Raw genomic sequence first — 27,641 nt, 5'->3', positions numbered from 1 at the left:
CAGAGAAGCAGGCATCTTCATCTAAACCACTAGTTTGAGACTCCAAGGAAGCATGGCAGTCTAGCAGCAGGGCTCTATGAAGCCTGCAGAGGAATTCCTGCCAGCTTTGCTCTTAAAAGTATGTGAGGCAACTATCCTCTAGGAGTTGTGGCAGGTCTTGTGATTTGGGACTGGAGTAGAGTGTTCTTGCCTCAGGAGACACCGAGAGTAAATGCTGGCAAGCCTGGGTCTGAGAAGCTGGGGAGAAGAGGGTTGGGGGTCAGTCATTGTAGCAAAGAGGATGCACAGTGGACATCAAAGGTGATGCACACAGCAAGGACACCAAAACCAGGGAGGTGACAGAAGGTTCAAACTCTCCTTGCCTTATGCATTGCGGTAGGGCTGCAGTATAGCTCTCAGGGACCTATAAGGTAAGATCCTCACATTAGCTTACACAGAAAATACAGTCACAAATGCCTGTCTTCTCCTTGGGAGAAATAGAGAAGGTGTCATGGGAGGGAAAGTGTGTGAGTAAATGCTCCATGTTGTGAGGTGAGCATTTGAAGTTATTCTTCTCTCATACTATCAGGAGTTTTCTAGCCCAGGGAAAACAATCTTGTTATTTACAAATAACCCTAAGTAGGTTATTGCAACCCCTTCCTTTGTACTAAAATAGGACTTTGGGGAGTTATGCTCATTTAGATATGATTTTATTATTATCAGCCAGGTGAAAAGAGCTTAAATAAATATATTTTCAAGACAATGATGGTGAGACAAAGTTAGCACAGTAAACAAAAATGATACCCACCTTCTTTTCTTTCTTCCCAGACTGCTTCCTAAGTGTAAGCATCAGGGGGAGGAAACTTACACAACTTACAGCTGCTGTTTCTTCTCTTCTCCTTAATCAGACTCCTGAGAGGTGGACTGGGCACCAGGCTCACAGTGTCCCTAATGCCAGGGTGGGGAGTTTCTCTCATCCAAATAGCGGAGAGCCTGTGAAAGTATTTGAAGAGGGTCAGTGCTATAGGATTAGGAAGATCCATGGACTGACTAGTTAGCTGATCAGTTAAGTTAAATCAAAGAGACCAGCTGAGTCGGGGTAAGAGGTGGGGAAGTGCCCATCAGCATTACAAGTGGGAGGAGGAAAAGGCGGAGTAGCAGGTGCAGACCGATGATGTCAAGTGAACCGGGCTTGTTGATTAGAGGTGCAGAGTGAGATCCGAGGAAGCAGGAATTGAGAATGAGCCCCACATGCAAGATCTGGCCACTTGATGGGCAGCACTACCCTTCCCTAGGAAATGAATGTAGGAGGAGCAGCAGGTTTGTAGGGGTTGGGACCAAGTTGCATTTAGGACACATCCCGTGTGAACTGGCTTTGGGAGGGAGATTTCTTCAGAGCAGAAGTTTGTAAGTCTGAAGCCCAGGCGGGAGGTTTAGCTGTCGACAGAAGTGCCGATAATGACTAACCGGTCCACCCCTCCAGGTAGCATTCATTTGCCTCTTCTCTGTCCTGTCCAGTGTTTATCAGCTGGTCGTCAAGGAGGAGAGGCTGCAGAAGTCACGGCGGGCAGCCGACATCATCGAGTGCTTTTCGGTGCCTGTGAGCTATAGGAACGCCTCCAGCCTCGACTCTCTGCACTACTTTGCGGCTGAGCTGAAGCCCGCCAACCTGCCCGTCACTCAGCCCTTCACAGTGGGCGACAACAAGACGTACAATGGCTACTGGAACCCCCCTCTTTCCCCTCTGAAGAGCTACAGTATCTACTTCCAAGCACTCAGCAAAGCCAATGGCGTAAGTACGGCCACGTGGAGGCCATTGCTTGTCTTGTTTGCATTTCCCTTTCTCAGGTGAGAAGGCAGTGTGGCTTTAGGGCAGATGTTGACACTGTCCGTGAGCTTAATCCAGTTCCATACCTTCATTTTGGCACATAAGCTGTTTAATTTTTTTAAAGTTTTTCTTTTATTAATGAGAGAGAGGGAGGGGGGGAGGGAGGGAGGAAGGAAGGAAGGAAGGAAGGAAGGAAGGAAGGAAGGAAGGAAGGAAGGAAGGAAGGAAGGAAGGAATTCGGTGTTCCACTTATTTATTTATTTATTTATTTATTGGTTGCTTCTTGTATGTGCCCTGACCGGGAATCAAACCCGCAACCTTGGTGTATTGAGACTGCACTGTAACCAACCGAGCTGCCTGGCCAGGTTTATTTTGGTTTTACTATGGAAATACTTTTTCATTTGTATAGTCTCGTGACCGTTTGGATGCTTCAACAGTACAGCTGAGTAGTTGCCACAGACTCTGTGCCCCATGAAGCCACTTGAACCTTTACAGAAAAATTTTGCAGATCTCTGTATTAGAGGATAAAAAAAATGGTGTTCACTGGGACAGATCACATGGCCTGAATCTTAATTTCCTTCCAGTCTATAAAATACCTATTAGTCTGATATCTATGAATGTACTAAGCATATTTTAGTTAATTGGTGAACACTGGCTGCTTAATGATGACTGTTAGTCACATTAGAAAATATTTTTTTCTCCCAAAGACAAGGTAACCTCTTTTCTGTATTAAGTATTTCATCTATCAAAATATGTCTTTTATGTGGTTTCTGTGCATTGCTCTGGATTTATACCCTTAGGGACCAACAGAACTAATACAGTCACCTTCCCAGTGGTGTTCCTTCAGTTACAGAAGATCCTTTGTAGCATCTTCTCGCCCTCTTCACAAACACACCCCTCCGGTCTTAGTGTCTGCAAGCTAGTATCTTTAGTTCCTCTTGAGACACAAGTCTGTCTCTCCCACCCATGATGCTTTTGTGGACATAGACCATGTTAACATATTTCATTCAGCTCATGCATGATGAACCACTGATGTACACTAGGCCCCATAGTTCACGTTAAGGTTACGTTGTACGTGCCCTGATGGAAATGCACCGGAGTGGAGAGTGTGCCACGCCCCACGGCGTATCCGAACAGTGGGAGGGTCCCTGGAGGAGGGAAAGCTGAGACAAAAGCAAGGCGAGGTGAAGTGTGTGCTGCACGTCCTGCGCAGGCTCTGGTGGAAAACAGAGGGTTTAGTCTTTCAGCGGCACTCATTACCTTGTGAGAAACCTGGTTTGAGGAACCAATTAACATTTAAAATGTCCACAGGCCCATTTAAATTCCACCTTGGTATTTCAGCTCTGCATTTATTACTGGTTCAGGCAGCACTCGTCACAGAGACGGTAACATTACAAAGAGAAGCAGCCAGACTGCCTCCCACCTGTCCATCGGTCTTGCCTCTGCATAAAACACTGGCTTGCTGAGGAGGAAGACGGGAGGGTGGGCAGGAGCCTCTCAGGGCCCGTCTTGCTCCTGATTCTCCGCTTCCAGTACCAGCCAGGTTCTGGCTCAGCCCAGCTCTGGCAAGGTGTGGCTTTCCCTGCTCTTGGAGACACAGCAGGAGGTGTTGTTGGGCATGCTCACTGCAAAGAGGGGGATAGATGTCTGTGCTCGGTTCACACTCTGTTAAACTTCCTACAAAGATTCCCATAAAAGTCCAGCCAGAGACCAAGTTTACAGAACCCAAAAACCTGACAAGTGGACCTTGAGCATCTCTGGCCCTGGGCAGGAGAACAGGCCAGGCAGGACTTCTAGGGGGTCAACTCCTCAAGCATCGCACAACGGACCCCCTTCTCAAGACATTTTTTATCCCATTGGGAATAAAGCCGCCCCAGTCTGAAGCTACCACGTGGAGGAAACAGTGTCTGTTACTACGTCCAGGATGAGCAAGGCCTGCCCATTCATAACCGGTAGTTGATTCTGCTTTCAAGCCCACATCGCACAGCCTCCCATTTTGGATCAGACATTCACAGGAGTGAGACACAAGCCAGAGTGGACCTGGAAGGATCTGATGGCCAGTCGTCCTCAGGGTAGAGCTGGCCTCGCGAGAACAGAGAGAAAAAGCCGTGGGGGCTGTTGCATTCTCAGAGTGTTGTAGTTTTCTGAAGAGAGAAAGGCTACACCCTGTTTCAAGTTACTGCAGGTGGTATCCGGTTTTCCCGAACAGTTTGGGTGACAGGATCGCAGGGGAAGAAAAGCTGTTCTCCGTGTGACAAATCTCTGCCTGGCCCCTCCCAGATTCCTTCACGTGGAAAAGCAAGTGCATGGTGCAGCCAAGCCTGGAGGATTTTTGAGGGGAAAATGTTATAACCCACTAACTCCTTATCAGCCAAGTTGTTGTTGTTTTTGTGCAAATACATCAGAAAGACAGTTTCAGGATCCACGGACTCCCACGTGCCCGGCTTCTCATAAATCTTTCAAAGAGCAATTGGCTGAGCAATGAATCAAAGTGGAGAAAATAAGAATAAGGAAATATGGGGTGAAATGACCCACAGTGAGTGTAGACGCTAATTATGCATAGCGTTAATGCGGAGTGCTTGTCCTAAATATGTTACCAAAGAGAAGGTTAATATAAATAATTACTTCAAGAGAGGATGTGTAGTATAAAAAAAAACGAACAATTGTGATCTAGGTTCTATGATTTGCTATTGTGTCAATAAAAACTGAGAAAAAGAGGATTTTATGAGTCTAAATAACAGTCTGCTGATTTTCTCACTTTTGACAGGATGGAATAAATACTTATTTTGTTTTTGATACTGAGAATTTTTTTAAGTGCAGTTTTTAAAGCAGCCTTCTAAACTATCATTTAAAAGCCAGGGGGGAAAAACAAGCTACAAAAAAAAGGGGGAGAAACAAGGAAATTATAAGTAAATATAAAAATCAGCAACTATAAGTCACAACGAAAGACAAAAGCACCATATACTTTTTAAGTGGTGCTTCTCTTCCCTCATAAAAAGGGAAAACTCTGTCTTGGGTGGAATAAAAACCAGAATTCAGCAAATCCATGTCACTAGGAGATTAAAAACAAAGGATGAAACTAAGTTGTTAAACTAAAATAAGGTATAAGAGAGGGTAATGGCCACTTGTTGCAAGACAGTCGTGGGCCAAGTTGAATAGTTGACTCTCAGTCCATCTCATTACTCCCAAGTTCCCCTGCACGTTTCGGTCAGAGCCGAGTAAGAGGATGCTGGATGTCCAGATAGCTTTATGCCATGAGTACGAAGGATCTGTTTTTGCTCAGCAGAGGGGCTAACACGTCCCATCCATCCAATCACACCGCCTGCACACAAAACCCCAGTAACTGTCACTGTAAGTAAGCCATTAGGAGAGTTAGACATAGTTAAGTAAACATCTAGCAAGCACATAATATATGTAAAAAAACAAAACAAACGTGTACTTCTTCTAAGTGCTGGGAGGAAGGTGGTAAGCCAAACAAAGAACTCCCTGTCCTCAGAGCGTTCCTACTCTAGTAGGGGAGAGACTGAAAATAAATGCATACATACATACATACAGAAAATGCTATGAAAAAATCATTGGTCATTAGGTTTAAGAGCGGGTGGAGGTCCCCCATTAAGTGTTGACTGCTCTCGGGATGAGGTGAAGACATTCTGTGAACTCCACAGCAACCTGTGTGAACTTGGAGTGTTTTAGATCCGGCCGTGTGAATGCTGATGGGAAGTTCAAGGACGGTGCACATCGAGGGGCAATGGTGCTCAGAGTCCTCGAGGACGTTTTCACAAGGTGTGAGTTGTTCACAGGCACTAGCGTTGGGAATTTGATAGATTAGTGTTATCATGTTTACCCAGGCATGCTTTGTATTTAAAATTTTTTAAGTATTACTGTTTTTCTGTTGCAGTTGTCTCCATTTTTTTCCCCTTAGCCCTCCTCCACCTACCCCTCTCCATCTCCCACAGTCACTTCCCACACTGTTGTCCATGTCCATGGGTCATTCATACGTGTTTTTGTGACTAATCCTTTTTCTTCTTTCCACCACCATCCCCCTCCCCCCTTTCCTCTGACAGCTGTCAGTCTGTTCCACGTTTCCTTGTCTCTGGTCCTATCTTGCTCGTTGGTTTATTTTATTCATTAAATTCCTCTTATAAGTAAGATTATATGGTGTTTATCTTTGGCGTATTTCACTTAGCATAATAGTCTCTAGTTCTAGCCATGCTGTTGCAAAGGGTAGGAGCTCCTCTTTTCTTTCTGCTGCATAGTATTCCATTGCATGAATGTACCACATTTCAAATGAGTGAATTTGATCCACTAGTTTACTGATGGGCATTTAAGCTGTTTCCAGTGTACTTGGCTATTGTAAACAGCACTGCTATGAACATAGGGATGCATAGAATACTATTGAATTTTTGATTCGGGATTTTTAGGGTATATTCCAAGCAGTGAAATTGCTGGTGCAAAGGGCAGTTCCATTTTTAATTTTTTTGAGGAAACTCCACACTGTTTTCCACAGTGGCTATACCACTCTGTATTCCCACCAACAGTGCACTAGGGTTCCCTTTTCGCCACATCCACGCCAGCACTTATTTGTTGATTGATTAATGTTGTTTGTAATTAATTATCACCATTCTGACAGATGTGAGGTGATGTCTCATTGTGGTTTTAATTTGCGTCTCTCTGATGGCTAGTGATGTTGGGAGAACATATTTGCCAATGATACATCGGACAAGGGTTTAATCTCCAAAATATGTAAAGAACTCCTATGAACAGCAGGAAAACAAACAATCCCAATTAAAAAATGGGTGATGGACCTGAACAGACATTTCTCCCAGAACGACGTACGGATGGCCCATAGACATATGAGAAGATGCTCAGCACCATGGATGCTTTCTTAATGAATACAACAGCAGTTCTGACTGGCAGGGTGCTGTCCTTGGTGCTGAATTTGAAGTGGCTTTCTTGTGTCTCAGGCCATATTGTAAGCATTTGTTTCGAATAGCTCCTACAACTATCTTACATGTAACATTTGTAGCATTTTAGAGTTGGATACATTTTGAAGTGTCCTCTATACTAGACTGGAAGCCAACAAGATTATCTCCAATGAAGCATTTTTGGCAGGTCATTCCATAGCCTCAGCTTGACCACTGCAGTTCTCTGGAGAGAAAGAGTTGATTTGGGGGGGAGCAGGCAAGTCATCAGTACTTTCTTCCTTCTGTAAAGCCACGTTCTGTCTCCTTAACTCTCTCCTCTTGAGCACTTGTGTTGATGTGAACAAATCAACTCTATCCCTTGGAGAAAATATGAAAGTACCAACTGTCATCCCTGGGCACGCAGGCCATTTCTTGTTGATATTTTGTTACTTCTGTTGCTCACATGGTGCCATTTCTCTGTCTCTTTCGTCTGTGTGTTCTGTTCTCTCATACACAGACTGCTTGGTCCCCACGCCCTTCTCAAAAAGAAATGCCCCAAATCTAGCATTGTACTTCAGCCGTAGTTACGGCAGCTACACTTCAACTGCCCTTCTTCTCTTGATGCTTTTCTAGGACTTTATTTCCCAAACATTCCCAGATACTTTTCTCACTTTGGGACCTTCCCATAAGTTGTCATTTTACATGAATCTCTCTTTATTTATTGTTTGCAGAATTGGTACTTTATTTTTCAGGCATCATCATTTTTTTTGCATGTCCTTGTTTTATGTTTTGTTGTTCATGCTGTTACAGTTGTTTCCATTATTATCCCCTACCTCTCAGCCTGCCCCCCACTTCCATAATCAATCCCCGCCCTATTGTCCATGTCCATGGGGCCTTCCTATATGTCCCTTGGCCAATCCCTTTGCCTTCTTTCAAACATATCACATCCTCTGGGAACGCCCCACCCATGTGACATATCTAAGATTCATCCGCACCACTACTCACTTGCAGTATTAGTACTTGTTTTCTTTGTATCACTGGGCATGGTTTAAGTTGCATTTGTTTTTATACAGTGTGTGCCTTCTCATCAGACTGAGCTCTGGAAGGCAGGAACTTTGTTTTGTTTGTTGCTGTACCTTCCATACAGAGTAAAATAGGTAATGCGTGGTAGATACTCAATAACCATGTTATGATTAATGAATGAATGAGGTTACAAACTGCCATTGTCTCTGAGTCTCGGGTCTCTCTTTTATAAAATGAACAGTGATACTTACTTTGCACACTTACTTTGAGAGTTATTTGAGAAAAGTATCTCAAATACTAAACGGCACCAAATAAGTGAGTAAAGCCTGAATTTCCATGCAGTACAGCATGAGAGATACGGTTTGGGGCTATTTCCACCGTAGACAGATGAGGCCTAGAGGACTTTCTTTCAATCATAGTAGTAAAACTTTTCCCCAGCTGTCTCTTTTCCAAAGCTCCCATCTCCTGGACAGCCTTGATTTCCTCCAAATCCTCCAAATGGTACCCCAAGCAACTGTCTCAGTTGTAAACAGTGGGTGGGTACAGTTGTTTTGCGTTCTTTCCCACTCTTCACAGAATGAGGTCTGCTGAATCTACTGTTCTCTGCTTCCCACCACCATTAGCCATGATTGTGAAGTTGAAAGGACCATAATTAACAGTTGGATGCAAAACAAGTGTGGCAAATTCATGCACGTATCTATCAGAAGCCACCTCTTCTGGGGCAGGGTGGTTGTGCATGTTCTATTTATATGGAGAGAACACTCTTTCATTGCCGTATTCTATCAAGGGAGACATATCTCACCTGGTTGATGCCTCTGCCGCATGGTGAGCTAAATAAGCAAAGTGGGAACGAGAAGGGGAATCGTTCTCTTTCTCTCGCTGCCTCTTCCAGTTCCGAAATTCAGTCGCCCCAGGAGAACAGTTGGAAGCCAGATGCTAGTTTGAATAGGTCATCCTGTTTGTGGTGTATTCATGTTATAATCATTGGGATAATCTGGGTAGAGCTGGGTTAGGGAAAAAGTCTGTGTCTGTGAGTGAATCAAAAGAAACTATATTTAGTTGTGTTCAAGATCTGCTAAAAGGATATTTGCATATGAGCAGGCTTTCTGTGGCATGGTAAGATGGAAAGGACTGAGACTTGGATATCAAACAGACATGGCTTTGAATCACAGTTGTTACTATGTGAACTTAAGCAGGTTACTTCACACCTGAGGATGTATAATGGGATTAATGTTCTACCTCCCCAATTTGGGGGAGGTTAAATGAGACAGTGCATTTAAGGCATCTGTCGTGGTTACTGTAATGGTTGTACTCTTTTCCCTTTCGCTGGGAAGAGGAGAGGGAATTGGAGCATCCTCACCTGGCCCATCCCCATTTGTGGAGTAGACTCCACCTGGAAGCACACACCTTCCTGACCCTGGAGGGCCTCCTGAGCTGTGTCAACAGCCGTTGACTGTCTTGACTCGCCCATGACCCAGTTGCTTTATCACCCCACCACAGGCTTTCTTCTTCTTGCTTTAACTTTTTGTACATGGTTTAAAGCCTGACACTGCGTCTGTTGAATCTTTTAACATAATTGATCTTGTCTTTGGGGTGTGATCGTGCCCCTCCCAGCCCTATTTCCTTATCCTTGTTTCAGTGTAGTGACCGTTGTCATGTCACACGGGAAGAAGCTCAGGTGAACGATGGACCGAGGAGACGTGGGGGGCTCAAGCTCAAACGGGGGAGAGCTGTGACCACACGGCCTATCTCATGGCTTGGGTCGTACATGCTTCATCAGGGAGTGTGTGAGAATACTCCCTCATCGGTTAGGATAAAGTCAGTGTTGCCGCAGTAACGAACAAGCATGGAGTCTCAGTGCGTCACCAGAAAAGTATTTCTCACTCCTTCTATGTGTCCAGAATGAGTCAGCAGAAGGGCTGTGCTTATCACTGTCACTCAGGAACTCAGGCTGATGGAAGGTCCGTTCTGACCCATGCTTTCGCAATCACCAAGGCAGAGCAAGAGATACATGACGAGTAGGTGCTGAGTCCGAAAAATTCCCCTGTAAAATGCTACATATCACTTTCACATCCTATTGGCCACGTTTAGTCATGTGGCCATGCTTAACTTCAAAAGAAATGAGGCAGTGCATTCCAGCTGTGCGCCTACAGGGACCATGGCGATATGGGAGAACATTCTAATGACCACCACGCTCCCCCGTTTGCCCTAGGCTTGCCCTTCAAGGTCGCATAACACCCAGACCCCATCTTGAAGCACCTGTGTAGTTCCCGTCAGAGGTCCTGAGAACTTTCTGTTGTCGAGTGCCTGCTGTATCCCAGGTGCTAAGTGAGGTACTTTCACCTGCCCTGCTTCCTGATTGGTCTCCCAGGCAAATGACTCTGCTTAAATCAGTGGCCAGACGGACTGTCAGAAGCCCTCTGGATCTGCATAGAGCCTCGGTTACTCCATGCTGAAGGAGGACGTTCAGTAACAGCTTTCTCTCTTTACCTCTGTGGAGATGTGGCAAAGGAATGTCCCCTGCTCCCTGTGCGAAAGACAGTGGTTGAGAGGCTGTGGAAAACCTCGGAGCTCCCCCGTCCATGAATGGTGGAGCCACAGTAACAGAAAACTGTAAGCCCAAGGCCTGCATGTATCCTTTTCCCGACTTGTTGCCATAGTCCTGTTAGGAACATATTTCGGGGGGGGGGGGTTGGTTATTAGTTCTGTAGCAGCCCTGGGGAAGTGGAGAAGAGGGTGGAATCCAGGGTTATTGTCACAACCTTTCTATACCCACTTCCAAAAGCTTTGTCCTGGTAGTGAAGGCCCCATCCCAGTGTTTATCTGTCGGCAGTGCCTACATTCTGTGCCCCATCACCTGCCTAGGGCTGCTTTTTAGTCCTCCGTGGATTCTGTCTCCTGGGGGCCATCCAGCCCCTCCAGGCCTCTACTCTACCATTTGAGACTTACCACCTGTTCTGGAAAGCTCTGAACTTCTGTTGCATCCCTGTTGGGTCTCAGACTTCTCTTTCCAGGTGAGTGAGAAATTCCCCGAGTGTCATCTTGTACAAATACCAAGATGAGCTCTCCCAGGTTGCTAATTTATTCTTCCACTCACATACCGTTCCCACAGATTTTATTGTCATGGTATGAGACCTGAGAGGCCAAGAACATTTTCCTTTCAATGCAAATATACTTTCAACTCATTTGGAGCAGCAAATGAAGGTTACACAAATGTTGACAGCGGATCATCCTGTCAGCCTGGGTCTTGAGACATCAGTGTTCTGCGCTGTGTCCCCAAAATGCTCACAGAAATGGCAGCCTATCATTTCCGATGCAGAGTTTCCACCTTCATCTCGCCTGTTCCAAACTGAGGGTCTCCGTGAGGTTCAGCCCAATTGGTCCCTCTGAATTGGGAAACCGGACCCATGGGTTTAAGTTCCGGCTCTGCCTTTTTTCTGCTATGTGAACTGAATACTGGCCTACTAAACTCCAGTTTCCCCATCAGTCATATGGGGATAAGATGTCCTCCCAAGCTCCCTAGGGTCTTGGAGGGGAGTAAAGATTAGGGATGTGCACTGTCTGCTTATTCCTAAGCACTTTTCAAATGAAGGTGTTCTAAATATAAATATGCATGTGTGCAAATTCAGCATATGTGTATATATACATACACATATACATACATACACATAAATATTCTAGCATGTGCTTCTATGCATGTATCTACAAGTACATGTATATGTGAATGTGTATCTATTCATACTCCGTCTAAATAAAATTTTAAATTACCTCAGGAATCTTAATGGAAGAAAGGCTATCATTGCGCCACAGCCCTAGTATAAGTAGTTAATGAAATAGAACATTATCTAGTCCTCTTGAGCTTCCTGTAAGCCAAGGCAAAAAGAGGCATACAGCAGGTCAGCATAGCTTCTCTTGCTGGATGGAAAAAAGCTTACATATATTTCACGAGGGATCCTAGAAAGGGAGTTTATTATATATATAATAAATATATAAATACATACACACACACACATAAGGGGCTCTGAAGAGAAACCAGTCGGTATCATAATATCTTGTTTGCTCTAATAACCGTAGTCTCTCCTTCATGTGAGAAGAGACTTCACTACCAGGCTACAGTTTTAAACTGGAATAAAAACAGAGCCACTTATACTCAAATCACCTGTTTCTTATGGTATCTAATGGCCTTAATGCTATTAATTAATGCCATTAAACAAGAGTAATGGGTTTCCTGGTTTTTTCCCCTCTGCATTTTTAGTTAGATGTGCTCAGGACGGGGTCTTTCCTGTGGCGTAGATCATCCCCCACTATCTGTGTGACCTTATGCCAGTGAGTTTGACTCTTATGTCTCCTCCTCACTTGGAAAACTTTGATGCCCATAGTAACAACTCTATAAAAATGTTGGCAAATATTAAAGGAGAGGATGTGTGGAAAAAATGCTTCCCGTGGTGCTCAGTGGGGAATAAACACTGTCAGCCATCACTGTGAGAATATCTCAGGTGGCATATATGGGGCAGAGTTGGAGGTGCAAGAAGGAAAGAACAAGCAAAATCTGTGGGTGCACAGAGATGTTTAACCCGCTCATCAGATTTGGTTTGACTGTGGACAGGGTGCAGGAGGAGGGAGCTCGGGGAGGAGAAACAAAATCCGTGAGATCCAGGGTATTCAGAGACACCAGCTGGCAGCCTGGATCCACTGAGCAGAGAGAAGATTTCACCGGAAGGTTGGGAATGTCGTACTTCAAGAGAGATAAGTGGTGACCTGAGACAGTTCTTCCTCAGGCCCTTCCCCAGGGCCGAATTTTGGTCAAGGTCCCCCTTTTACAGTGTAGCCCCCAACTCAGTTTATCAGGATGCAGATTTGAGAGGAGAGACTGATGGAAATCATGGGCAATGATCTTTTTAAATCAGTTCTTCCCACCAAAAACACCCGAGTCTTTCCCATCTCAGACGTGCGGGTTGGCCAAGACACTTCACCTTCTACAACCTATCGTCACCAAGTTCTACTGGTTTACACTAAGCTTCTCTCCAGTCCATGTATTTTTCTCATCTCCGGTGCCACCGTCCAAGTCCTGAACATCAGTCTTTCGCCTGGGAAACCCCGACTGCCTCTTCACTGGTCTTGCCAAATCCATTTTTACTTGTCTCAAAGCCATTCTTCAAGAAGTGTAAACTGATGTGATACATATCTTCATTTAACAGACAAGCAAGCCACCACTCAGAGAGGCCACAATTTACTGGAACGCATTCCAGAAGCAAGAGACTGAGCTGGGTTAGAACCCGTGCATGTAAAAATACTGCTAGAAGGTCCTGTGCATTTAGTGCCCGGCTTCCTGCTGTCAGAACCCCACCAAAGTGAAACCTGGCTTGGCCGAAACCAGCAGGAGTCCCTAGGAGACCCCCAAGCCCCCATACATCACATCTCTCTCCCTCCAGATGTCACCAGCCTCTATCTCCCCCTTAATTTTCCAACACCTGCTGGCCCCACCATCAACATCAACCAGTAATGAGCTGTCCTAATAACAATTATCATAATAAATTGGCCTTTGATTATATCTGTCACCCGAGAATTTCAAAAACTTTACAAACATCCATTAGTAATTACAGCTCAAAGGATCGCTCCCAGGGAGCAGGGGTGATTAAGGTCAGATGTGAGGTGTGCAGGGAGGCCCGCAGGGCTGCTCTGGCTGAGGCTGGTTGAGACCCGGGGGGTCGCCAGTCCCCGGTGCAGGTCTGAGCCTCTCTCCACCAGGTTCAGAAGAACCACACTTCTGACATCCCAATTAGCAGATGATTTGTGCAGCAGTTGTGTTGCCTCAGACGCCTGGTGCTGTGGAATGGCAAGCATAAAATGTAGTTTTGAAAGGGAGCTTATAGATTGTGCAGTTTCTTTCTGTTGGCAGAAAAAGCAACTCCAGTCCAGAATGGGGACGTGCTGCCGCCGGCGATGGTGATGATGTTGATGATGACAACAATGATGATACAATCCAACAGTCATTTATTAAGGGCTTGTTCTGAGTCAGTGGAAGGGATACACAGATACATAACATACAGTTCCTGCTGTCAGGGAGCCCAGAGTCCAGTGGAAAAGACAGCTATGAAAACAAATAAGTACAATGAACTGTAACAGGAATCACAGTGGGGGAATGCCCAGGGTACGGCTGGAAGCCTGGGGGTGGATGGGGTGAGACGGTGGTGCTCAGAATTCTCACGGAAACATTAACGTATGGGCTGAATATTGAAAAATCAGTGGGTGTTTCCCATGCAGACAACGGGACAGAGGACATGGCATGTCCTGCAAACGGAGCCCCTGGGTAGAACCCAAAGTTTGGGAACTCCAGGATACCGTGGGAAGAAGGGCTGGTGTCCGTTTTCAGGCCAATACCAGGCTGTTTGGAATTCGTGGCCCTGTAATACAGTTTGGTATCAGGGATAGTGATTTCTCCTGCTTTGTTCTTCTTTCTCAAGATTGCAGCAGCTATTTGGGGTCATTTGTGGTTCCATATAAATTTTTGAAGTGTTTGTTCTATATCTGTGAAATATGCCATTGGTACTTTAATAGGGATTGCATTGAATCTGTAAATTGCTTAGGGTAGTATGGACATTTTGATGATGTTACCTCTTCCAATCCATGAACACGGTATATGTTTCCATTTGTTTGTGTCTTCCTTGGTTTCTTTCTTCAGTGTTGTATAGTTTTTCTGAAGACAGGTCTTTTATCTCCTTGGTTAGTTTTATTCCTAAGTATTTTCTTTTTCTTGTTGCTATATCAAATGGGATTTTTTCCCTTGATTTCTGCTTCTGCTGTTTAATCATCGGTATACAAAAATACCTTTGATTTCTGGACATCGACTTTGTATCCTGCTGCTTTACCAAATTCATTTATTAGGTCGAACAGTTTTTTGGTGGAGTCTATAGTCTTCCTCCCTTTTTATAGCTACACAGTGTCCTATTATGCAAATACATTTTCATCACTCTCACATGTGGACATGTAGATTGTTTAAAAAATTTTTCAATCATGAACATTTCTGCCATAAAGGATTGTAGATGTGTGTATTTTCGTATTGTTGGAGGTGTGTCCAAGGACTTCCTGCAGGAGGGGGGGGTTGGATCAAAAGGTGGACAAATATGTAGTCTTCATAGATATTTCTAAATTCCCTTTCTTAAGGGTTGAATTAATTTGCATTTCCCTCAGGGATGCTTCAGACTGTTTTTCCACAGCCGCACCAACAGTTGTTGTGGTCTAGCTTCAGTTTTCAGCAAGGTTACGCATAAGAAACTGTATCCAGTGTAGTTTTAATTCCCTTTCTCTTATTAAAGTGAAGTCAACATCTTTTCATATGTTTAGTTTTTAATATATGAAATACTGTATAAAAATAATAATTCAAGTTGAATTACTGTTTTGAAAACTTGAATTATTGGTGTATGTCTTTTGCCCAATTTTCTAGCAGGATATTTACCTCTTTCCCCTCAATTTTTAAAAGCTATTTATATATCAGGGATATTAATTCTTTATTGGTGATATATGTTGCATTTTTTTAGGCTTCTCCTGTAGTGTTTTTGCCACACCAAAAAAAAGGGGGTCAAATGCTTCAATAATTTTTCCTTTATTGCATTGAGACTTTGAGTCACAGTGGAAAAGCCTTTTTCTTCCACCAAGGTTATAAAGGAATTTGCCTGTGTGTGCTTCTAGAACTTGTATAGTTTAATTTTTTACATTTAATTTTCTGATGTTTGGTATTTATTTTTGTATATGGTATAAAGTATGTACCTAGTAATGTACTAATATCTTTTTCCCAAATGTCTATTGAAGGTGCTAACATTTATTAAAAAGTTCATCTTTGCCCCCCAAATCGGAGATGCCACTTTTCTGTTCTAAGTTTTTGTGTGTTCTCGGGTCTTGGTCTGGATTTTGCATCCTATTCCACCAGCCCATTTGCCTCTTTACTCTCTAGCGCCACACTGTGGTCATTATGGAGGCTCCGTGCTTCAGGATCTGATAGGGCCAGTCCTCCGACCTGGGTTTTCTCTCCCATGGTTTCATGGTTCTTGCTCGTTCATTCTTCATGTAAGCTTTAGTGTCAACTTATCCAGCTCTGTAACAAGCCTAGGATTGCATTAAATTTATACATTAATTAGGGTGGACTGACATCTTTTAAGATGTTGAATTACCTGAGAATAGAGGATGTCTTTCTGCTATTTCTTCGACTCTACATCTGTGTCTTTCAGGGGGGTTGTAAAGTTTTCTTCCATAGGTTTCAAGTTTATTACCAAGTATTTAATCTTTGTGGCCATTGTAAATGAGATTTGCTACAATGACATCCTCTGCCCTGATTATATGGGTACTGTTCACTTTGTATATTAATTTTATATCCTGCTACCTCGTATGAGTGACTTTCCAGGGATTTGCACATATACTGTTACATCATCTGCAAACAGAGCTGGTGTTGCTTATTTTCCAATGTGCATGGCTCTAATTGATTTTTTTTTTATCCAACTGCACTGGCATCCCCTCCCAGTACAATATAAAGCAGCCATGGACAGAAAGGACATCCTCCTCCTGGTCTTGGTCTCAGTGGTGATGCCTTTACCAGAGCCCCACTCAGTAAGATGCTGGTTCGAGGACCAAGATGTAGTTTTTCCATGTTAGGGAAGTGTGCATCGATTCCTATTTTCTTGAATTTTGTTTAAAACCAGGCCAGGGTGTTAAATTGTGCCAAATGCTTTTTCTGCATGAATAGTGATAACATAATTTTTGCCTTTGATCTATTAATATGGTATATTATATTTTTCATGAATAATTTTTATTGTATTTTTTCATTACCATTTAGGCCCCTTATACCCTACTTTCTGCTGCAACCCTCACACTGTTGTCCGTGTCCATGAATCCTTTTTCCTTTTTGCTCAATCCTTCCACCCCCTACCCAACCCATTCCCCCACCCTAAGCTGTCATCCTTCACAAACTGAACTAACAAGCAAAATAGAGACAGACTCATAGGTAGCAGGATGAGAAGGGATTTCTTAACACTGAACCAACCTTCCATTTCTAGAATACATTCCACTAAATCACTGCATTTCATTTTCTTAATGCAGCCTCGGACTCTGTTGACTAATGTTACTAATATGTAACAGTTTTACACATTCAGAAGGAAAATTGATTTATAATCCCACCTCTTTATATTGTCTTTACCAAGTTTAGGTGTTAATGTTATGCTGATTTCATTTTAAAAATTAGGAAATTTTTTTTCATTTTCCATGCTGTCGAACAATTTATGTTATTACTGTCTTGTCTGTAAAGGTCTGGTAGGAAGAACCCCCCCCCCCATGAAGATATCTGGGTGTGGTTTGGTTTGTTGGTTGGTTGGTTGGTTGGTTCCTTCATATCTTTCTCTATTTCTCCTGTGGAATTAGAACATTTAAGTTTATATTCTTAATAGAATCCATTTTTATTATAAAGTGCATGTTCCTAGAAATTTGCCAGTTCCATTTAGGTTTTAAAAATTATTTCCAAAAACCTGAAAACTAGTCTCATTTTTCAAAAATTTTTTCTTTTTCAGTAAATAGTCCCCCCACCTTTTCCCCTGGTTATTTCTTATTTTGTAGACTGGCACATCCCCTCTTTTGCTTTTTTCTACTCTTTTTATCTTCTCTACTTCTGTAATTTCTACTCTTGCCTTTATTATTCCCTTTTGTGCGTTTTGTGGGGGATCATTTATTTTTGTTCCCTTTATACATTTTTGTGCTGGAAATTAAGTTAATTAAGTTGTTTTTCATTTTATTAGTATACCTTCATTTAGTCACTACTTTGAGTGTTTTCCATAGACTTTGATATGTAGTTTTCATTATATTTTATTTTAAAATATTTAAATGTTTGTTTATAACTTTTCCTTTCACCTAGGAATTGGTCAAAAATTTATTTTGTGTATTTCCAAGTGAAAGGATCTGTTTGCCTTTTAAAATCTTCTCAAGAACTTCTTATTGTATTGCCTTATAATCATAGAATGTTGCTTACAATACTTTATGGGACAGAATAATGCTTTCTTAATTAGCTAAACTATGGTCAATTTTTGTGACTGTTTCATAAGTTCATAAGGAAAAGGTTTTCCTCACTCAGTAGGCTGTAGGGTCCGATACCCACAAGATCTGCTTAATTCTTCCAGCTCCTCCACACCCTTGCCTATTTTCTGCCACTTAATACAAACTACACTGGCGGTAGTTTTCTTATTATCTTGCATCTCCTGTAGTTTCTAGTTCATAACGGGGATTGTTGTGAGTTTGGGCTCATCTCTATCCATGGATGTTATGTTTCTTAGTAATTGTGGGTTCCAGCGTTGAAATGCGTCCTTTGTTGTGTTCAATGCTTTTTAAATGGCATTTTACTTTGATATCAGGGTCATCACGGCTGCATTTTTTCTTCATTTGCCATTTTTTGTTTCTCTCATTCCCTTACTGTTGCCTTTCTGAATTACTTTGTTTTAGCTGTGACCTCTCTATATGGCCGAAAGTTAGGTCTTGTTCTTTGAGACAATTTGAAATCTTTTCCACTTAATTATATAAATTAAACCCATTTCATGTGTTGATATGACTGATATATTTGGTCCCAACCCTGTCCTAAGTTCTTTATGTCATGACTTACTGAACTAATTTCATAGTACATGCTGGGGTGTCTTTCTTCCTCTTTCACTTTAAAATTTCTTTTGATATTTACAAAGTTTGCCTTTTTGTTCTAGTAGTTATCATTGTGCTTATACTTTTTAATACCTTTAATCGTCTCTTACTTAACTTTATCCTATCTGGTTTGTCAGTATTTTCCCCAGCATGTCGAGGTATAATTAACAAATAAAATTCAATATATTGAGGATGTACAACAGGATGTGTTGATAGATGATGTGTTCATTGTGAGATGATTATCACGATCCCGTGAACTAACATATTTGTGCCCTCACCCACCTGTCCTCACGTGTGGTAAGAACACTCAAGATCTATTCTCTTAGAAACTTGCAAGAATAAAATACAGAACTATACAAATCTCCAGAACTTCTTCTTCATCCTGCATAACTCTTAGAGCAGCATCTTATCTCCTCAACCCTCTCGCCCCTGACATCCACCTCTCTACTCTCCGCTTTCAAGAGTCCAACTTTTTCAGATGCCACAAGGGGACTTGTTTTCCTGTGTCTGACTCACTTCATTCAGTACAGTGTCCCCCAGGCTCACCCCCATTTTTGCACATAGCAAGGCATTCTTTTCAAAGCTCTGTAGTTGTCCACTGACAATATATACCACACCGTCTTTGCCCTGCTCCTCACTGCCCCAGACTGTTCTGCCCTGCTAATGGTCTCCGAGTTCTGGTTGGGACAAGAAAAGCGTGGTCCTCTCGGGCACCCTCCTGCAGAGCTGGGGAAGCTGGACACTCTCTATGTGTGCACTTCCCCCCGTAAAAGAAACCCTGGGCCGATGTGCATAAATTGCCACTCTCTTTCTTACCTTCTTCAATGTATCTACTAACTCTCATTCTGCCGTCTTAATAGAATCCATGTCTTGCAGACATCACTGGTTTGTCAGTTTTGGATGGTATTTATCTGTTGCCTACACAGCAATTGATGGATTTATTCTACTCACCTGCTCCCCTATTTCTCCTCCTTTCACTTTTTAACTTGCATTCTTTCTACAGTATCAGAAAATATAACATTTACTTATTCTGCTTTCAGTGGTGTCCCTACCTTAATTTAGTCTTAGATTTATAATTAAATTTATTAAATACATATAGGTGGTCTTTTTGTTGAAGTTTCCTGTTATTTCTTTGTGGAATGAAGCTTAACCTTTGGGGTATTCCCCAAGAAAGAGTCATGAGTATAGTATTCTCTGAGTTATTGAAAATTGATAGTTATGTTTCCTTAACTTTGAGATTTGAAAGACACTTGGCTAGCTATGAAATCCTTGGTTCATAATTTCTTTCTCTGAGTTTCTTAGAAACACCAACTCATATTTCCTGGCTTTGTATATTGTTTTGAAGATGTCTCATGACAGGCTCATTCTCTGACTCTTGTGAATCATTTGACCATTTTGCCTGGAGTTCTTGAGAACATTTTTTTTCCAATTAGTTTTACTAGAATCTTGGACTTGATCTTTCAGGTCTTTGGGTCCTTTTAATATGTAGGCTCAGGTTGTCTTGTCATTCCAGAAAGTTTTCTTGGATTATTGTTATAAATTTTTACCTATCCAATTGTTTAATCTGTATTCTTGGGGATTTAAAGTATATCTAGATAGATAGATGATAGATAGATAGATAGATACTTTATATACATATACTTTATGATCATATATATATATACACACACACATATATATATATATGATCTTCTTCATCTTCCCTTTAAGTCACTTTTTCACTGATCGTTGTTTCATTTTGGGTTGATTTTTCTCTTCCTCCAGTGCCCCTTGTTAAACTTTCCTTTGGACACCTTGTCATTTAATCTTTATTTCTCAAGTGACTCTTTTTTTCTTTCCTTAGTTCAACCAACTCTATCTCTTTTTTTTTTTACTAATTTTTTACACATTTCAGTTTTTAATCTTTACATTTCTAATTCAGAGTTGTTTGAGGAAATTTAATTTAGTTTAGAGTATTATGTTACTCTTTTCTTCTGTTTGTCATTTTCTTCAGGTGTGGATTTTATCAGTTGGGATGTTTTTATTTTTATTTTTTGTTTTCTTTATATAGTTGCTCTTTGTATTGTTTCACCAATTCAGCTTAGCTTTTATAAATTTAGTGTGACTTACAAGATTCCTGGTTCAAAAACACACTATTCTGATAGAGCAGTATGGCTTGTTAATGAATGACTGAGGTTTTTGTGCCTTGGGTGATGGGTTGTTGTATGTCCTCTGACTGGTTGTTGCCATAGTCGTTCTCTTTTGACTTATAGGGTCTTAAAGTCCCCCCTTTTGCCTCTTTTCCCTTTCGCCATCCAATCTCCCAAGGATACCTATTAAAGATTTACCACCTTGAATTATGTGGGCTTACAAGTCCCCGTCACATATGTGTTGCCTTAGTTACTGAGATTCTCTTTCAGATTTTTCACGCATATGAACTTACTCTTTCATCAGTCTTACACCCTATCCTGTGTGATCTATTCTCATGTTGTTCTTTTTTTAATACAGCTCTTGCTTTCTATCCACAAAGGCTTGTGTTGAAAGCCTTAGAGATATTTCATTCAACTATGGTAGTTTTTTGTTTTGGGTTTTGTTTTGTTTTGTTTTTACTAACAGGGACTATTTTACTAACAGATGTCTCTGTATTTTAATTATGTTGAGGTTGTAGATTTTGTGGATTTTGGAAGAGGGTCAAGGGGCATTGGGGTGCAAGGAGGCTAGACTGAGGAGCCAAGAGGTATCAATACCAGAAGTACAGACTAATCTGTAAGCATGAGGTGGGGTGGTGGGAAGTCTCTGGGGTCAAGCGGAGCCAAAATTTGCTTTCCAAGGTGAGGGAGGTTGAGGCAAGATCTCTGCAGTCACTATCCCGATCCAAACCACCCCCATCGCTCAAGTAGACTATACCACCACACTCTTCCCACCAACTGGTTTCCCTGACCTCATGTTTATTTTCCATACAAAAGGTCCTACATTTAAAAATGTAGCTCTGACCTTTCTATTCTTCTGGCTCATAACTCTTTGATGGCTTCCTGTTCTTCTTAAAACATAAACCAGTATTGCACAGTCTAAAGGGTGTGTCTCTCCAGCTTCATCTCGCGTCATTCCCCAAGTACGTCATGATGTACAACCACACCACACCTCTGTACGTCTCTATTGCAGCATGCATTTCCCCGCTTCCAGGCCTCTCCAGACCTGTTCCTGAACTGAAACACCCTCTCTTGGTGCTTCCTATATCTAACTCCTCCTTAGCTTTCATGTCTCAGGTCAGATGGTCCCTGCTCAAGGCACTTGACCATCTTCCTTCTCTTCCACACTCTATGTCATGTTCTTTACACATATATAACACCTATTACTTCTCCGTTATAGTGTTTATTGCAACTTGTAATTAGATATTGATTTATGAAAATGTTTACCTAATCACTGTCACAAATATTAGAAAGTTACTATTTGCATAAACATTCTCCATGAGGAGCATGTTTATTTTGCTCATCCTTGTATCACTAGTACCCAGCACAATATCTGGTACATACGGATCATTCAGTCATGATCAATATGATCAATAATGATTTTCCTAATAAATATCTATTGATTTGCTAATTAAATGGATAAAGAGTGAAGTGGGGATCCAAGCCCAGTCTTAGAGGGAAATTAAGGCAAAAGCCAAAGCAATTGGAAAACTATGGAGAAACTGTGAAGTCAGGGCTAAATCCCATATTAACTGGGCCAGCTCTGTCTTAGGGAAGAAAAAGGCATGAGTTAGGATAAGTGAATACTATGAGATCAGGTATAAATCCCCATCCTATCAAGCAGGGAAGTAAAGTAAGAATCATATAATTTACACAGGTACCTAGGGATTCTTGATCAGATTGGCAATAAAACTTAACCTAAGTCCTTCTGAATAACGAACAGCATGTACTAGAAGACCCACAATTAGAGAGACATCCTATAATTTCAGTAAATAGTTAAAAGGTGGGTGGATGGATGGACTGAGGGATGGATCAGATTTGGCCTAGTGTTAAATGAGGGTATAAGGAGGTCAGGTGGTATAGGTATGAGACATTATGAAAAAATAAACTAGGTGGTAGCTTAAAAAGAGAAAGGAAGCTATTCTTTGTGCAGTGGGGTGATATGGAGTGATATAGTTATCTAATGTCACAAATATTAGAAAAACAATGTTTGTATTGCCGCATGAGGACAGGTTACTGAAAGAGCAGGTATATGCATAGTGGCTGAAACCAGACTCAACACGGGAGAGCTTGAAGCAAGCTTACAGTATCCTTCCTAGTCTGCCTGAAAGGTCTTCTCCATTCCTTTCTCCTCCATTTGATTGATGGGGAAATTGAGCCACAGAGAGGGACACTGACTTGCTCAATATTGCTCAGCACTGGCAGCACCTTGAGTAGAAGCAGATCTCAACAGAAACACAATAGTGAGGATATTATATTCTGTCCCAGGGGATATATGCCTGTGTGCAGGTTTGCAACTCTGGAGTGGGAAGTGGGACACGAGTGATTTAAAATGATGGAGAAATGAAATTGTATTGTATTGTGGAAATGGAACAGAAAATATGAAATGGTTCTGCTCATTCCAAAGCCTTATGCAATCTAAACACAAAAGTAAGTACTAATTTCCTGTTTACCAAACTGTTTGGGGACCTTTGGCAGTGGCGCACCAACCAGACTTCCCCTACAATAGGAAGCGAAGTTCCCAGCATGTTCCCAATTTGCTTGCTAACAGTCATTCACCCAGAAGCTCAAGAGAGTGACTCATGGCTTTGTTGCTCTGTACCTATTTCTAATGAACAAAGATAAATTGGTTATGGAATTAAAGATTTCAGGAACTTGGAAGAAAGAGTACATGTCAGTGCCATGGTTGTGAGAGCCAGGGAAAGCGAAGCATAATCAGACACAAACTCTAGATTATAGAAAACAGATTTTAACAGATGTGGGCTGGAGAAGGTGGTGATGGGGAATGCCCAAGTTCATGCATCAACTGTGAAAGGGGAGACAATTCTAATAAAGTTCTCACAAATGATCCCACGGGGAAGAGAAGGTGGTAAGTAGAATAAACCATTGCAGCTACCCAGGATTTCCTTGGATATGATGCAGCTTAAAGAGAATATTCCCACAAAAAGCAGATTAGTGTTTACCTTGGCAGGGATGAAGCTACACAGAGAGGGGGTGAATAAGACTTCTGAGACACAGGCGCTGTTGGGTATTTAGATCTGGGTGTTGGTCATCACTGTGTGTTTACCTGTGAAAATTTCAGCAGGCCATGTTTAAGATCATTAGACTTGTCTACATATATGTTATACTTCAAATTAATTGTGCAACCATTTTTAAGACTTAGTATATTTCCTTCAGGACTTATTTTTTAAATGCTTATATTTGCATCATAGTTGTCATAGAAATTGTACTTTTCTTTCTTTATTTTCTTAGGGTTACTATTCCGTGTAATTACATAGTCCTGTAATTAGCTTTGTTACTGCCACTGTGTAGCTAGGCCACATCCCTGTCTTCATCATGCCTGTAGGGCTGGACAGGTATGGTGCTCTTCATGGCCACGTTTATAAAAACACCAGAACCAACACCTGTGAATATACAGGTGATTCACTGAGAATTGATTCTTGGAGGTAAAGAGATTAAATTGATTATCTTTAAAGTTTAGCTGCATGGTTACAAATTACCCCCAACATTATTGGCCTCATCAAGCCCTTCCCCACAGCTCTATTCAACAGCTCCAGTGCACAGAGTTGGCAAGTTTTCTAGTAGAGTATTTGCAAAATCTTTTCCATTTGTAGGAATATAAAGTGGGAGGTCCTTCTGCCCATTTCTAGTCTCTTGGCACCTCTCCCATTTGACATAGTTTCCCGGTGAAATCATGATGGCTCTGCAGGGCCACTGAAGATGTTTGTCAGTTCTCTCTCTCTCTCTCTCTCACTATCTTGGGCTTCAGCCCACTGACCTTTTAAACCAAAGAACAAAAAATGGAAGCCAAGAGAATGTGAAGAAATTTGTTTTTTCTCCAAACATGAAAACAAACAAACAAAAAACCAATCTGCTCACTTTTCTCATCTTTTGAAAGTCTTAACTCATTTGGTTTTCTGGCGTTACATGTAGAGGGTTCCACTTGCTTTGTATATTTTTTCAAAATATACAAAGTCATTTTTCCTTTTTTTCCATCTTCTAAATGCACTCTTTAAAAGTACCTTTTTCTCAAAACATAGCATACTTCAAATGCCAGATGAACACCTCAAAAGAATACTTTATATATTTGAACTTTAATGTGTCAGATTCTTTTCACAATTCTACATTTTCCATTTATGAAACAAAACAATAATCTATTTTAAAAGGAAACACTTTCAGTATAAAAAGTAGAGAGGAAATGAAACACTTGTTCCAAAGAACAAGTCATGCCAACCCAACCTTCTTAAGAGAGTTCTCGGGCTGAAAGACGGGAGTCGTGCAGCAGACCATCAAGGTCTGAAGCAAACTTGACCCTATTCTCAAGCTATTTTGTGGAAAAACACAGCATCAGCATGAGAGCGAATGAGCAGTTGGGGAGATGAGTAATTAGTTAGATAACCAACCAAAGATTCTGATGAACAGATGAACGCCAAGCTGGAAGAAGGATACTGTTCTAGGTTTCAGAAATACAACCACATTTATATAAGAAGAAGCAGGCAGACATTTTTTTTTGCTAGGGGTTTGATGGTTGCTGGTACATTCACTGTGATCAGTTAGAAACTGAGATGTTGGGTCTCCTAAGGGAAGCCCAGTATAAGTAAGGAAAGTAGAAAATAGTGACTCTGGTTAATCACATATTGACAAGACCCATGTGGACTGTTGCTTCATGTTCTAGTCCTTTCTCACTAAGAGGGACAAACCAGAGGACATCCTAGGATGAGTGGCTAGGATGATTCAAAAGCCTTGACCTCTTATCCTATGAGAATTTGTTGAAGAATAAGAATGTTAATTAACTGAAAACCATCTCCCAATATCCAGACATCTTTTCTATGCAAGCAAAGGCAGACTTTCTGTGGTTTGGGGAACAGAAGCAAAACCATTAAGGAGCCCAACTTGGGTTTAATAGCAGTGACAATGTGCAGCATTCAGAGGCATGTGTATATAACATAGAGTCTGCTGCAGACGTTACCATTTCTTCTCTACTTCTGGGTGCATGGAGGCCTCCAGTTACCTCACTGGAGTCAGGCATGGCCACCTGACTGTCTCTAGCCAATGAAACCTGAGTTAAGGCAAAAGTGTTGCTTCAGATGCAAGGTGTTCCATTTGAATCCAGACTCTTCGGCATTCTCTTCTCCTGACTCAGTGAACACTGGAGCCTGTGTTAAAGTGGAGGTACCAGCCTTGGTCTCCGACTGACTGCAATGATGAAAATCTCCCACAGCTATACTACTCTCCTCCAGATCCAGCCACACACCTACATCGGATGTGTAGTTTGAATGGAAAATAAGTCTTTACTGTCTCTAGCCACTGAAGTTCATGGTTTTGTTATATTTACATAAGCTTTTCTATCCTGACTAATACAAGTGCCTTCAAGAAGCAATGGCTCCTTAGGAGTGAGCACGAGCAAGACAAGCATCATGTTCCGGAGACTCACGCATTGCCATCTCTGTCTTTTTTTTTTATTGCTACACTACATTCAGACTATTACTGGGGACATAACTTAGCAGGAATTTTCAACTTGCCCCAGGACTGCCTGAAAGATATCCTAATGAAAGAGGCTAAACTAGTTATCTTCTGGAACTCGACTTCCTGCCCAGCAACATCACAGATTTGTGGATCTCGTCCATGGGGGAAAGCCAACCATCACTAGACAGTTCACTCCGCAAAGATTCTACTGCCACACAAACACGCACAACTGTGAAGTCCACTAGGGACCTCAGGGCAAGAGTGATTTTTTTTGAACATGAACTTTACAGTTTGATTCTTACACATTCATACCAATAGGGCTATTGCCAAGTGTCTTTTTCAATCTGTGCATATAGATGCATTATTAACCTATAACAAAGTTTCCCAAGGATGCCCTCAGTGCCAGTTGCTAACCCGTGAGTTAATCTATGCTCTTGGTCCCATCTACAAACCCATGGGTTCTCTCAGGGACCCATGCAACCCAATGAAGTTCACTGCATGGCACAATGTACCCACTTAATGTTATTGTTAAAGCTGTTTGCTGCTGGACAGTATCTGATGTGTTTATAAAGTGCTTTTGTCTGGGGAAGAAGCTTGTGGGGTAATGGGAGCCAGGAAGTGAAAGGAACAGAGCTATACCTAGCCCGGAAAGGAATGAAGAAATAGAACTACAAGGTGATTCCAAGGGGGCAAAAAAAAAAAAAAAATGGAAAGAACAAATTTAAAATGATCATAAAAAATACATATGAATGCATATCTATGCAAATATACATGTATTTCTTTCTTTATATATCAAACCAAACCCACACCTAGTTAACTAGAGTCTCACTTCTGTCGTTCACAGGAAACAAAGATCAACTGTGTCCGCCTGGCTACGAAAGGTAGGTTGGCGTGTTCTTGTCTGTCTTTGGCCAGTTTTTAGTCATTGAAGTAGTTCTCCCTTGCACCACACAGGGAGAGCTGAGGTAGCAATCACCGAAAGTGATTGTTATTTTTATTGGAGCCATTTTCATCTAGGTATTAATGTATACCCGACTGTATATATTAATAACACGGTGCCCAAGCAGAGTAAGAGCTCAAAACACACTTGTTGAATCAGTGGAGGGATGGATGGATGGGTGGATGGAGTGGTACACTAATCAGAGGTGACTATAGATTTACTCAAGTATTCTCCTGCTATATTATATTTTATATTTGTTTATGTTAAACATGTTTATGTTTATGCAATTTTGAAGCATGTTTATGAAACGTATCTTCTGGATTATGCACTTTATTCAATTTGAACATGGCTTTCAAAAATGAGCTGATTACTGCCACTGCCTTTAACAACAAGAAAAGAAACTGCTTTGTATTGTACTCGGCATTTTCAACACTCACCCCCAAAACTGAGGCAACGTGGTTCAGGCTCATCGCTTTTTGTTTTCCTAATTATAATTCAATTGTCTCACTCTTTCAACTGGTATATGTTTCTGTTTATTATTCTTTTTATAGAAAAAAATCAATGAATGCTTTGTTATTTAACCTATTATAATGTTGAATGGTTAGAAATCGGGTTTACCTTTTTGGTATAGAATTGATATTTTCATAGCTATCCTTTCCTGTAAGCGT

The 27,641-nt window shown here is 41.7% G+C and overlaps 1 protein-coding gene across 10 annotated transcripts in view; it reads left to right on the top strand.

The window, feature by feature from the left end:
- PTPRT (protein tyrosine phosphatase receptor type T) overlaps positions 1-27,641 on the top strand; it is a 925,330-nt gene that overhangs the window by 730,029 nt on the left and 167,660 nt on the right. For all 10 annotated transcript variants that reach the window (XM_053671225.1, XM_053671224.1, XM_053671220.1 and 7 more), the window contains exons 12-13: positions 1,498-1,771; positions 26,878-26,914. In XM_053671225.1, the coding sequence (XP_053527200.1) occupies positions 1,498-1,771; positions 26,878-26,914 (311 nt within the window). The remainder of the gene's footprint in view (positions 1-1,497; positions 1,772-26,877; positions 26,915-27,641) is intronic.

This window comes from Artibeus jamaicensis, unplaced genomic scaffold, assembly GCF_021234435.1.
Source record: "Artibeus jamaicensis isolate MK-2021 breed Jamaican fruit bat unplaced genomic scaffold, CSHL_Jam_final contig_685, whole genome shotgun sequence".
Taxonomy (NCBI): Eukaryota; Metazoa; Chordata; class Mammalia; order Chiroptera; family Phyllostomidae; genus Artibeus; species Artibeus jamaicensis.
Note: the sequence above shows the minus strand (reverse complement) of the source record. Positions and strands in the feature narration are given on the sequence as shown.